Source organism: Phyllostomus discolor, chromosome 12 (genome assembly GCF_004126475.2).
Source record: "Phyllostomus discolor isolate MPI-MPIP mPhyDis1 chromosome 12, mPhyDis1.pri.v3, whole genome shotgun sequence".
Classification (NCBI taxonomy): Eukaryota; Metazoa; Chordata; class Mammalia; order Chiroptera; family Phyllostomidae; genus Phyllostomus; species Phyllostomus discolor.
In genome coordinates, this window is record NC_040914.2 from 18,789,552 (window position 1) to 18,802,667 (window position 13,116).

At 53.2% G+C, this 13,116-nt stretch overlaps 1 protein-coding gene across 2 annotated transcripts; it reads right to left on the reverse strand.

The window, feature by feature from the left end:
• Positions 1-1,247: 1,247 nt before the first annotated feature.
• CRX (cone-rod homeobox) lies at positions 1,248-10,008 on the reverse strand. Of its 2 annotated transcripts, none has more exons than XM_036012478.1 (4): positions 9,925-10,008; positions 5,318-5,452; positions 4,457-4,608; positions 1,248-3,101 (listed from the first exon to the last, which is right to left on the reverse strand). In XM_036012478.1, exons 2-4 carry the CDS (start codon positions 5,415-5,417, stop codon positions 2,454-2,456), a joined length of 900 nt encoding a protein of 299 aa, XP_035868371.1. In that variant the 5' UTR covers positions 5,418-5,452; positions 9,925-10,008; the 3' UTR covers positions 1,248-2,453. The 2 variants fall into 2 exon arrangements, with proteins under 2 accessions (XP_035868371.1, XP_028385345.1); XM_028529544.2 differs by lacking the exon at positions 9,925-10,008 and adding an exon at positions 7,354-7,416.
• Between the last annotated feature and the right edge of the window lie 3,108 nt (positions 10,009-13,116).

Sequence of the window (13,116 nt, forward strand, 5' to 3'; positions counted from 1 at the left end):
TCAGGGGCAAGAGATGTGAGAGGGGGAGGGGAGGGTGAAGTCACAGAGGTTGATGGGGAGGGCTCCACCGTCAAGGGGGCCACTGAGGCTGGAAGTCTGGGGCGCCCAGCGAGGCCACCGTGGGTGGAGGCTGGCCATCTGAGCCCATGTCCCTGCTTCACTGGCTTTGGGAGGAAAAGTCAGTGACCAAACAGAGGAAGTGTGTGGATGGGCCCACACCCCCAGAGATGGAACTCGGGGGCGGGAGGGGAGGGACAGGGCAATTTCTGTTTCTACCCTTCTGGTCTGCCTGTCTACAGAAATAAAAATAAGTCACCCAGGCTTTAAGTGGGATTCAACATTTTAATCATTTTCACTCTGAGAGGGGCCAGGGAGGGGACACTGGGAGTTCCAGGGAGTGGGAGAGAGGGGGACGAAGGATGGTGGCCCCTTCCTTCTATCTCCACTTCCCTTGTCACTCTTCTTGGCTTTGGAAAGTGGACCCTTTGACCCTCTGGTTGGCCCAGCAAGTTCCCGCACAGATTCTACTCCTTGCTCTTTCCAACTCCTTGAGAAGTCTTGGGAGACTCCGAGATAGGGGTCCCGGCCTCTACTGCCTTTAGCGCATCACGTCCACCCACCAAGCCCTTCCTGAACCCCCTCACCAAGCTGCTGCTGAATCGCTTACACAGGCGTGCCCTCTCCCATGGATGAGGGGCTCGCCTTTGCACCCAGCCCCCCCCCCCCCCCCCAGAGCGTGGGAGTGTCTACTACATGAATAACCAACCATGCATTCTGGTCCCAACCCACAGCACAACGTCATCTTTGCTTGTCCCTTTCCTGTGAATCTTGTCTGGACCCCTCCATCCTGCACCCCAACACATGCCATCCTCCTCTTTATCAGTGGCCCTTTCCCGGGTTTAAGGTCAAAGGGTCAAGCATGACTCAGGCCCACACCAGATGACCAACTGGCATGTTGAGTAAACCACCTCTGTGGGCACTAGTGATCACACTGTACCCACTGGGGGTTCAGGATGTGGGGACCTCTCTTGGCCCGAACCCAGAAAAATTGATGCCTCCCAGCCTTTCTTCACACTGTAGCTTCCTCCTGGTACCCCTTCCCACTCTGGGGGCCTGGAGCCAGCTCCTACCCCTTCATGAGCCCCAATTACGCACATCTCTTCCCAACTCTGAGTTTGGTGAACTCAGCCTTAGCAGGAGTATTTACACCACGGAAATTGGCAAGCACTACAAATTGGGGCCCTTTACCTGGGGAGCCAGTTGCTAAGCATCTACCAGCTTCCCACCGCCTTCCCACCCCACTCTCTTTTACCTCAAGCCTCGTGACACCCATGGGTGAAACTCCTCCACGCCAGAAATGAAAGGAGAAGCCAGGCTGAGGAGGCAGAAGCCAAGGCACCAAACTCCTAGGAGGGCCCCAATGCCCGGGGGCTCCTTCCTGAGGTCCTCCTCGGGCCGTCTCTGTGGCTGTGGGTCAAACTGTGTAGAAAGTAATGTGGTGCTGCCCCGGGAAAGCATCCTCGGGCCAGGCACAGTGGTCCAGTCCCGCCATCGAAACTGCCAGCAAGACTCTGAAAGAGGGATTGTCTGTTTGAAATGGAGGACTTTCTCCAAATCCATTTCTTCCCCATCCCCCATGCTGGCTTTTGTATGTTTACAGGTGGGAAGCCTGTCCACCTGCTCTTCTCTTTGGAACACCCACAGCTGCAGCTGGGACTCCCCTTACAACTACCACTGTTCCTCCAGAGTCTGGGTGAACTTCACCTTTAGAATGCCCTAGAACACAAGGAAAAACTGATAGACGTGGAACAGACACCCTGCCCTCCACTCCCCCAGATGTATCCTTGCCCAAGGTCCGAATGCATGAATGGCTGGACGATGACATCCCTGTTATAAGAAATAATGCTAAACACATAGCAAACAGCCCCCTAACCTTACCATGCAAACCTGGCATTTGTGAAGTCTGCTCACATTGCCGAGTAAATGTTCTTGATTGAACTGTGTAACTGGCCTAAGTTTCCATGATGGGGCCTCTTAAAGTCTGTCTCTGGGAGTTCTAGAAGGATCTCTAGCCACATGCTAAAGAAGTGTGTCACATGGAAAGTTAAGGAATTGAGCCTTTCTACTGGTTTTTTCAGCAGCATCTCGATTCCGACCTAAATATTGCCCCCAGGTCAACAGCAGGCTTGGTTTCATCCAGTCTTGGGGCAAGTTCTCAGCCCCAGCCTGGGGCTTGTGGGTTAAAATGCCAGTTAGAATCGGTGTGAGGCGGTGCACTGGGCTGAGGAGCAGGGTGGACTGTGCTGAGTTAAGCCGCTCAGGAAGTAGAAGTGGCCCTAGCCTTGGGCAGCATGGCTGGCTCCTGCTGCTTTCCTGGAGCTGCTGTCTGAGTATCGAAGCTTCAGGGAGGCAGATCTCAACAAGAGATGGAGGGGGACAGAGACGAGCGGCTTCTACAAGATCTGAAACTTCCAGGCACTCTGGTCTTTGTAGTCCAGAGGGTCCATGGGGCTGTAGGCGAACTTCCAGGTGCCTGTGGGGTCCTTGAACTCCAAGCTGTCCACTGGGCTGTAGGCGCCATAGCTCTGGCCTGACAGGGGGGTGGGGGACTGGGTCAGGGAGGGGCCTACGGAGGGGCCTGAAAGGGGGCTGAGAGCCGGGCCCCCCAACTGGGGCACCATGGGAGACAGGTAGGGGTCCAGGCCACTGAAGAAGGAGCTGGGAGACCCGTAGGCCGAGGGGGAAGAGCAGAAAGCAGAGGCTGGGGTGTAGGTCATGGCGTAGGGTGCTGAGGTCAGAGAAGGCCCGGAGGCCACTAGCCCAGCCCGCTGGGCTTCGGGCAAAGGGGACTCTGAGGCTGGACTCCAAATGGACACAGTGGCCACTGCTGTGGTGGGGGAGACTGAGGGGCCAGGCAGAGGGGGGCTGTAAGAATCTGAGATGCCCAGGGGATCTGGACAGATATCAGTGGAGGGCCTTGGGGATGAGCCTGCCTTCCTCTTAGCAGGACGGGCCTTGGCTTGTGCCCCTGGGGGCTGCTGCTGCTGTTTCTGCTGCTGCCGCTGCTGCCTACATTTAGCCCTGCGGTTCTTGAACCAAACCTGGAGGACAAGAGGAGAGAGCGGGTGGATGAGTGGGGAGGAAGAGCAGGAGAGCCCTTATGATGCTCAGGAAGGATGCTGCTGCTTATTGGTGAGACACGCCAGAGTCACATCTCTCCACTTTGCAGTCAGTTATGGGCAGTCCATCCCTCTGTCCATCCATCCCTCTGTCCATCCATCCATGCATGCATCCATCCTTCTATCCACCCATCCACTCATCCATCCATCCACCCACCCATCCACTCATCCATCCATCCATCCACCCATCCACTCATCCATCAATCCATCCACTCATCCATCCATCCACCCACCCATCCACTCATCCATCCATCCATCCACCCATCCACTCATCCATCCATCCATCTACTCATCCATCCATCCACCCACCCATCCACTCATCCATCCATCCATCCACCCGATCCACTCATCCATCCATCCATCTACTTATCCATTCATCCCTCCATCTAATCATTCATATACACATAAATACACTCGTCCAGTATGTACATACAATCATACATATCCATCCAATCATGTGTACATACGTGCAATCATACAAACATACACACATTCACCCATTCAACCAGTTAATAAACATGCATTAACTGTCTTCTCCATCAGTGATGCTGACATTCTAGTTGAGGAGACTGATTATAAATACACAGTAAGCAAGTAAATCACATAGTATCTTAGAAAGTGACAAATACTATAGAAAACCCAGCTGAATAGGATAAGGGGGAGCAGTAGAGTTGTGGGGTAGGGAAAGATCACAACTTTAATGATATTTATTTATTTTTGGAGAGAGGGGAAGGCAGGGGACAGGAGGGAGAGAGGGAGAGAAGCACCGATTGTGAGAGAGACAGCGATCTGTTGCACAGGTTCCCAACGGGGGACTGGTCTGCAGCCCATGCATGTGCCCTGACTGGAAATCAAACCAGTGACCTTTTGCTTTGTGGGTCGACACTCAACCAACTGAGCACACCGGTCAGGGCCAGATTGCAACTTTAAATTTGACTGTTGGTATAAGTCTCACTGACTGACAAGGTGACTTGATTGGTTGGTGGAGATCTTGAACAAAGTGATGGGGAGTAAACCCTCTGGGTAGAGGGAACAGAGCGTGCAAAGGCCCTGGGGCAGGAGTGTGTTTGGCAGGCATGTTAGAGGAAGAACAGCACGGCGGGGGGCAGCTGGCAAGGGGGGATAGTGGGAAGTGTAGGAGTGGTAAGAGGTGAGGCCAGTGAGGAATTTTTAGGGTCCTTCCTGATGGTGGCTGTTCCCTCTGGGACCCCTCCTTCCTCCCATGGCTCTGGGTCCCAGGAAGGGCTGGGAGGGGCCTGGGGACCAGAATGCTGCACCTGAACCCTGGACTCCGGCAGGTTGATCTTCAGAGCCACCTCCTCGCGGGCGTACACGTCCGGGTACTGGGTCTTAGCAAACAGCGCCTCCAGCTCCTCCAGCTGGCTCCGGGTGAAGGTGGTCCTCTCCCGCCGCTGCTTTCTAGGGGCGCCTGGGTGGGGGATGGGAAAATGGGACTCGCAGATGACTCGGGCCTCCCAGGTTCTCCTACAGCTGGTGTGAGGCCCTGAGGGTGTTCATCGGCCCTGACCTTCAGGCCCCCCTCCGCCCCCTGGGAATGGGCCCCTCTTTGCCTGTCATTCTGGGGCTCACACCACACCCTGAGGAGAGCTGGCTTGAGCCTTGTAAGGGGGTGTAGGGGTTTGCTTTTAGGCCCCTTTCTAAAATGTCTCAGGCACTGAAGGAATTGTGGACTTTCAACCATTTCTAGCCTATCGAAGTGGCAGGTCCATAATGTTCAATTTATGAAAAAAAAAAAAAAAAGCTAAGAAATACCACACCAAGAAGAAGAAGAAGAAGAAGAAGAAGAAGAAGAAGAAGAAGAAGAAGAAGAAGAAGAAGAAAGAAAGAAAGAAAAAAGGAGCGCTCACTTCTCTTAGAAATAAAGCATTGCTGACAGATGGGGATTTCTCCGGGTGCCTCTTCCAGATCGCTCTCCCCGCTCCCACGCCACCTCTGTCCTATTTTCTGGGAAAGCCCATATGCTCCTCTGTCCGTGACAGGGAGTGGTGTTTTGCATTTGCGTGTGGCCCTGATGTCACCCCCGTTTAAGTGCCCATCTTCTTCCTGAGGACCAGGGGCCCCAGAGGCCCCCCAAGGGAGGGGCCAGCCGGGCTGGCGGGGAGAAGGGCTGTGCTCACTTGGATAGGGCACAGCCTGGTGCATCAGATCCACGCTGGGACCACTCAGGGCCAAGGCGCTGACGGAGTAGTGGGGCCCCGGGTTCATATACGCCATCATGTTCGTCGGGGGCGCTGGGGCCCAGGCCGGTGGGCCTGCAAGGGAAGGGTGGACAGGACTCAGACACCCCTGGCTACCTCGCGGTGACAGGAAGGCTTAGGTTCAAATCCTGCCTCAGTCTTCGTAGATATGTGGCCTTGGGCCTTGGAGCCTCAGTTTCCCCACCTTTAAAACCAGCCCTAGGCTCAGGGTCCTCAAGGCCTCACCAAGACTCTGTAAAGCAGACCTGGAGCTGTCATGGACACTGTAAAGAAAAGCCTTTCTTCCTGCCCCATCCTTTAAAGATCCTGGCCCTGCCCTGGCCGAACGGCTCAAACCCCGAAGGGCTGAGAGTATGTCCCCCGTCAGGGCACAACCCTGGGCTGTGGGCTCCATCACTGTTTGGGGAGGCAACTGATGGATGTTTCCCTTTTTCTCTCACTTCCTCTTTCTCTGAAAAACAACAACAAAAAAACAACACAAAAAACAAAAAACAAACCCAAACATATCCTCAGGTGAGGATTAAAAAAAAACAAATCTAATCCTATTACTTCCATCTCTAAAACCTTTCCTTCAACCCTAAACAAGACATTCAAACTCACGCAGAGACACGCAGAGCCGGCTGGCCAGCTGTCCTGGTGGGGCTGGGACAGAGCAGGTTTGTAAAGGTGAGGGGTTTCAGGGCCAAACCTGGGAGAGTCCCAGACAAACTGGGCTGGTTGCTGACCCTAAGGCAGGGGTGTCACAGTCACGTTAACTGGGGGCCACGTCAGCCTTGCGGTTGCCTTCAAAGGGCTGAATGTAATTTCAGGACTGTGTACATGTAACTACTCCTTAATTGTTCAGGAGTCGAAATTATATTCGGTGCTTTGAACACAACCGAGAGGCTGATGCGGCCCCCGGTGAAAATGACTTTGACACCCCAACCTAGGGGAAGGTCACATTAAAACGTCCACGTGAACCTGGCCAGTGTGGCTCAGTTGGTTGGACTGTCAACCCATAAACTGAAAGCTCCTGGGTTTGATCCCCAGTCAGGGCACAGACCGAGGTTACAGGTTCGGTCCCCAGTCTGGGCACAGAGGGGAGGCCACCGATCAATGTTTCTCTCTCACGCTGGTGTTTCTCACCCTCCCTCTCCCTCTCTCTAAAATCAATCAGCATGTCCTCCAGTGAGGATTAATTAAAACAAACAAAAGAAGTTCGAATGATGACCTCCCAAGTGCATTTCTGACATACCAGGTTGTAGGTGGCTGTGGGACGGATGAGTGGGTCTGTGTAGGGGCGAATGAGTAGATGAATGGATGCAGGGATGGACACACATGTGCTTGTATGATGTATGCATGTGCAACTGCATGCACGAACAGTTACATGGGTGCAGAACCGCATCCACCTCTGTTCCCTGAATTTGTCTCCAAAATAGCTGGTTCCCAAGGATGTACAGAAATCTTTGACCCCTGTTTGTTATATTTGTGTTCGAGAGGTTTTAAAATATTTCAAAATTACATTTGAAAATAAGGGCGTGTGTATCTGTATCACAGAGACCACACACTACTGAATTATTAGAAGGTAAATGATATGATATATGCATTATGATATGTGTTATATAGTCAAAGAAAAGTCTGGTGCAGAGCAGTGTGTAGAGGAAGTCTACCACTTGTGATTTTTATTATTGTACTTAAAAACTTGAAAAAATTTCAATTTCAGTTGACATTCAATATATTAGTTTCAGATGTATGGCATAGCATTTTGTGATTTTTAAAACAAGGCAATGATTGTGCATTATTACTACGACAACTACTACCAGTAGGACTACTGCTGCACCTGTTACTACTAGCAGTAGTATTACAACCAGCACTACTATTATTATTATTATACACTGGTCTAGGTGGAGGACATTCCCAGCAAGGGCATGAGAGGGTAAAGTGGCCACCTCTGGGGAGGTGTGCTGTATCCATACCTTGTTTTTACAGTTTGGATAGCCTTTTTTTTTATCCTCACTCAAGGACTTTTCCTCTCATTGCTTTTAGAGAGAGGGGGGAAGGGAGACAGAAAGAGAGGGAGAGAGAAACATCAGTGTGTGGTTGCCTCTAGCACACCCCATGTGGGGATATGGCCTGCAGCCCAGGCATGCGCCCTGACTGGGAATTGAACCAGTGGCCCTTTGATTCAGAGGCCAGCACTCAATCCACTGAGCCACCCCAGCCAGGGCTGGAATGCTTCTTTCTTCTCTTGTAGGAGGAGAAACACGGTGTCCACTGTGACTGGGATGCCTAAACACGGGGGAAAGTGCAGCAAGACCACCAAGGACCTGATAGGGCAACAGCAGGGACACTCTGTGCTGATGACAATAACACAAACAAAACAACATCAGATCAGGAGAATCTGTTGGTGTCCTCAGCAGCGCCCGATCATGGTCTCCACACTCTTGAACTGTCCTTCCCACTGAGCAGGGCTGACGGGTGCAACCCACAGGATGTCACAGACCCCCAAGGCTGGCTCTCCAGCTGGTGGATGCCCCAGCCAACCTGTGGACAGGTCTGCGTGGCTAGGAGCCGAGTTCCTAGCAGCCAGTGATAGTGATAATGACCTTGAAAATAGAAACCTCTGATAAGAGTGGACTAGATGAGAACAAAGAATAATAATAAAACTAACAGTGAGAACCCCTGTAAAGTGTCTCTGGGTTTGGCAATAAGATGAGGCTGCTGAGCCCTGGCTGGGTGGCTCATTTGGTTGGCGCAGCACCCTGATGTGCTCAGGTTGTGGGTTCGATCCCCGGTCAGGGCACATACAAGAGTCAACCAATGAGTGCATCAATGAGTGGAACAGCAAATCGATGGTCCACTGTCTGTCATCCTTCCTCTCTCTAAGATCAATAAATAAAAAAAAATTTTAAAGATGAGGCAGCTGATGGCACTAGAGCCTCAGGACTCCTCCCCGAGGTAGATAGCAGCAGTGTCCACCTCTCGTGGGGAGTGTATGTGATGGGCCGACCCCAGCCCTGTGAATGCCCTGCCAGGGAAATGAAGGGTCATGGTCCTGGAGAGCAGGGGGAGGGAGACCGCTGTGGGAGGGGGCCAACCTGTGGGGTGCTCAGGACTCCTGGGGCTCAGCAGCCTGGGCAGGTGCTTCAACAGGTGAGGCCTGAAGGCTCATGCCCACCCGGTGGGTGTTCACGGAGATCACCCCATTCTACAGGCAGGGAAACTGAGGTTCGGGGGCAGGGAGGAAGGAGCCCGCCCCCGGTCAAGCAGCGGATCACCTGAATGGCCTCTAGCTAGAACCCCCCTGCTCAGCTGCCAGCTCGGGCAGGGCCCCGGGGACAAGGTCTTGGGGAACCACAGTGCAGTGAGAACTTCCTATTTCTGGCCCACTTCCCAGACCAGGGGACCGAGGCCCAGACAAGGCTCAGAGGAGGGTCCCTGGGCCTGCATCGCATGTCAGTGGCAGAGCCAGGGCTCAGCCAGCCCTTGAGCCCCAGGCCTGTGCCCTCCCGGTCGCCACGCCACACGGCCTCTCAGGGACACTGACCACCGCCTCGCTGGACCTTGCACGTCCACTGCTCAGACAAGGAAATGGAGGCTGAGTGTGGTTCTGTCAATTCTTGAGGTCACACAGGTGTGTGTGACCCAGCCAGGAATAGAGCCCAGACACCTCAGACCCCAGAGCCCTGCCCTTGACCCTCACATCTCCCTGAGATCCCCCAGAGCAGGCTCCGACTGAGACATGGGCTTGCCCTGGCTCATCTGACTGAATCACTGTGGTGACTTGTCATTGTCCCCACTTTGCAGATGAGGAGACTGAGGCCCAGAGAGGCTGCGCAGAGGGCCCCAGGCTGCACAGTGAGACAGGGCAGGCTCATGTGGCTGCACATCAGCCTGGGCCAGACTCCCCTGGTTCAAGGTCCCCCTTCGTCAGACCTCGGTGGCCCCAGGGGCTCCTCCATCCACTGGGACAAGGACCAGAGACGGGACACGGGGAAAGCCAGAGCCTCTGGAAGCAGGGAGGCCCCCATGTAACCGATCCACCAGCAGCACCCGGACCCCCTAATCGCTCCGTTCCCAGTCCCCTTGGGCCCCTCTCCGGGGCCCCTCCCTCCTGCTGCAGCCACACAGCCTGGCCCTCTGGGGGTGTCACGTCGCTTCTATTTCTGTCGAGTCAACAAATATTTGTGCATACTGGTCACGTGACAGGCGGGCATGGGAGGAAGTCAGCGTTCAGCAGGGAGCCGGGTGTGAGTGATGAGAATGTTTCTGGCAGTGATAACCTCGGGTCACCATCCCTGAGTCCTCCAGTGTCCCCCTGCCATGGGTCAGTCCCCCCGCCTACCCCTATGCTCTCCTGTGGCGGTCACGACTCAGCAGTGTCCCTGAATGTCAGGATGGGACCCCTGTTTTCTGTGGGATTGTCCTTACCAGCCCCCTGCCGGACACGGGAGGCAGCCTTGAATAAAGGACTCAGGTGCTGCCTGCTCCTGTCCCTGGTCTCGCCCCCTTCCTCGGCCCCCTCTGGTGCCCCAGCAGACACTCACCTCTGGAAAGGAGGGACAGGCCCACGTCTCGGGAGGACTGGTCCGTCCGTCCGACAGCAAGAGCAGAGGCTGAAGGGAGCAGGTCCCCTCACAGGGGGAGACTTTAAGCCCCGGCTGGGAGTGATGTCACTTGCTGTGTGGCCTGGATCTCGGAGGGTAATCCTGGCCCGGGTGGGGGACCGCACTGGACATGGGGAGGTGACATTGGCTGGGAGGGGGAGGGGTGCCCGTCTGCCTAATCCTCTCCTGTCCCCACCAGGCCATCTGGGCAATTAGGGCTGATGGGGAAGGGAGGCCCTCTCTCCTGCCTGTGACCCGGAGCCCCCACTCCTCAGAGAAGTTCTTCCTTAGTTCTAACTGGTGTCCCTCCAGCTTCGACTGCTGTCCCATGAAAGAGGAAGGTGACAGCACTGGGTGCTCCTGAGAGGTCGCTTGAAAAATGAGAAAGCAGGGCTCCCGGGTCCCTCTCCTGGGCCCCCCTTTCTCTGCCTGACAGTCTGTGTGCCCATGAATTCATGTCTGTTCCGTCCCAGCATCCTCCTGTTCTGCCTCTGGCTCCCTTTGCTTCCTTTCCTTGGCCTCGACCTCCATCCCTCTCATCTCTGACTTTCCTGCACTTTGGTCCTCAGCTCCTCAGACTTCCTCTCTTCCTCTCTCGCTGGGGTTCTCTCCCTGTCTGTCTCTCTCTGTCTTCCTCCTTCCCTCCCTCCCTCCCAGCCACTGGTCTTTGGTTGGGGTCTCTGTGCCTCAGTCTCTCTTTTGGGCCTCAGATTACACCACCTCTGCCAATTTGCCAGTGTGCCCTCTCTTTTTATTTATTTATTTTAGATTCTTAGAGAGGGGAAAGGAGAGAGGGAGAGAGAGAGAGAGAGAGAGAGAGAGAGAGGGAGAAACATTAATGTATGGTGGTCTCTTGTGGCCCCCACTGGGGACCTGGCTCACAACCCAGGCCTGTGCCCTGACTGGGAATCAAACCGGCGACCCTCTGGTTTGCAGGTCTGTGCTCAATCCACTGGGCCACACCAGCCAGGGCCAGTGTGCTCCTCTCTTATTCTCCATCTCTCTGTCCCTGTCTTATTCAATTTACCTGTGTTCTCTTGGTCTCTCTCAGTCTCTGTGTCTCCTTCACTCTCTGTGACTCGGTCTGTCTCTGTCTCCCTCAGCCGCTCTGTCTCTCTGTCCCCGTCCCCTGTCTGTCCGCCTCTCCCTGTAACTCAGGCTGCCCTCGGAGCCTCTGTCCCTCTCCATCCAGTCTCCTATGCTCCAGTCTCTCTCCCTGTTGCTTCTCTCTTCCCTGCTTCTTCCTGGTTCTCGTTCTTTCTAACTGTCTCTCCGTCTCTTTCTCCCTGTCTTTTTTGTTTGTTTGTTTTTTTAATATATTTTATTGATTATGCTATTACAGTTGTCCCATTTCCCCCCTTCTCTCCCCTCCACCCTGTACCCCCTCTCCCACCCACATTTCCCCCTTTAGTTCATGTCCATGAGTCATACTTATGAGTTCTTTAGTTTCTACATTTCCCGTACTATTCTTGCCCTCCCCCTATCTATTTTCAACCTACATTCTATGCTACTTATTCTCTATACCTTTTCCCCCTCTCTCCTCCTCCCACCCCCCTGCTGCTAACCCTCCACGTGCCCTCCATTTCTGTGGTTCTGTTCCTGTTCTAATTGTTTACTTAGTTTCTTTTGGTTTTGCTTTAGGTGTGGTTGTTAATATTTGTGAGTTTGCTGTCCTTTTACTATAGATGTCTTTTCTTTATCTTCTTTTCTTAGATAAGTCCCTTTAGCGTTTCATAAAGTAAGGGCTTGGTGATGATGAACTCCTTTAACTTGACCTTATCTGAGAAGCACTTTATCTGCCTTTCCATTCTAAATGAGAGCTTTGCTGGATAGAGCAATCTGGGATGTAGGTCCTTGTCTTTCATGACTTGGAATATTTCTTTCCAGCCCCTTCTTGCCTGTAAGGTCTCTTTGGAGAAATCAGCTGACAGTCTGATGGGAACTCCTTTGTAGGTGAGTGTCCCCTTACCTCTTGCTGCTTCTAGGATTCTCTCCTTCATTTTTACCTTGGCTAATGTAATGATGATGTGCCTTGGTGTGTTTCTTCTTGGGTCCAACTTCTTTGGGGTTCTCTGCGCTCCTTGGATTTCTTGGAAGACTGTTCCCTTTGCCAGATTGGGAAAGTTCTCCTTTATTATTTGTTCAAATACGTGCTCAATCTGTTGCTTTTCCCCTTCCGATTCTGGTACCCCTATAATTCGGATATTGGAATGTTTAAAGGTGTCTTGGATGCTCTTAATCTTTTCCTCAATTTTTTTTAATTCTTATTTCATCATGCTTTCCTGCTTGGTTGATTCTATCTTCCTTCTGGTCCACTGTATTGTTTTGAGACTCATATTCCTTCCTTTCACTATTGGCTCTCCTCTGCGTGTCTTCCTGCATCTGTTTTATGGTAATCTGCATTCTTTCATCTAAATTTTGTCCAAAATCAACCAGTTCCATGAGCTTTCTGATCACCAGTGTTTTGAACTGTGCATCTGATAGATTGGCTAATTCTTGGTCGCTCAAAAGGATAAGTCCTGGGGGACTGATCTGCTCTGGTGAAAACATATTTTTCCCCCCTGTCTCTCCTTTTTTTTTTTCCAGTCTGGTTGCTCTTGTTACGGTGGGGGGCGGAGCCTTAGGTGCTCACCCGGGCTGGGCACCCCAGTCGCTAGATTGTGACGTTATAAGTGGGGGTGGGGCAGGAGCGGGAGCGGGAGCGGGGCGGGAGAAAACAATGGCGGTAGTTCCGTTCCCCTGGGCTCAGACCCTTGTCTGGGCTTCTGGGCCGCGAGTTCTGCCCTGGTCCACAATCGCTGCCCCTCTGGGTCTGCCAGCCGCAGCTTGCGTACTCAGGGATCACCGCTGCCTTCTTGTGCCCCCGGATGGCTTTTGTGCCGATTTCGTGCCAAACTTTCCCCCGACCTCCGTGCGCCGCCGACCCGAGCCAGCCCCGTGCCCGCCCGGCTCGTCTTCTCCTACCAGTCCGGATGAATGCGTCTACTTCAACTTTTTGGCTGCCCGACTTCCATTCAGATAAATCCTCCGCCGGATCTGGGTGTTATTCTGATAGTAAATTATTGTTGTAAATTATTGGTTTTCTAATCTTAGTTGTACGAGGAGGTACGGTGCGTCCACCTATTCCTCCAT

Bases quoted from the DNA above. Each gene is read 5' to 3' on its own strand.
- CRX (XM_036012478.1), bottom strand. From the start codon at position 5,417: ATGATGGCGTATATGAACCCGGGGCCCCACTACTCCGTCAGCGCCTTG. The intron at 4,609-5,317 runs GTGAGCACAGCC...TCCCCCACCCAG, and splicing joins CCAGGCTGTGCCCTATCCAA to GCGCCCCTAGAAAGCAGCGG. The intron at 3,102-4,456 runs GTGCAGCATTCT...CTTGTCCTCCAG, and splicing joins TGCCGGAGTCCAGGGTTCAG to GTTTGGTTCAAGAACCGCAG.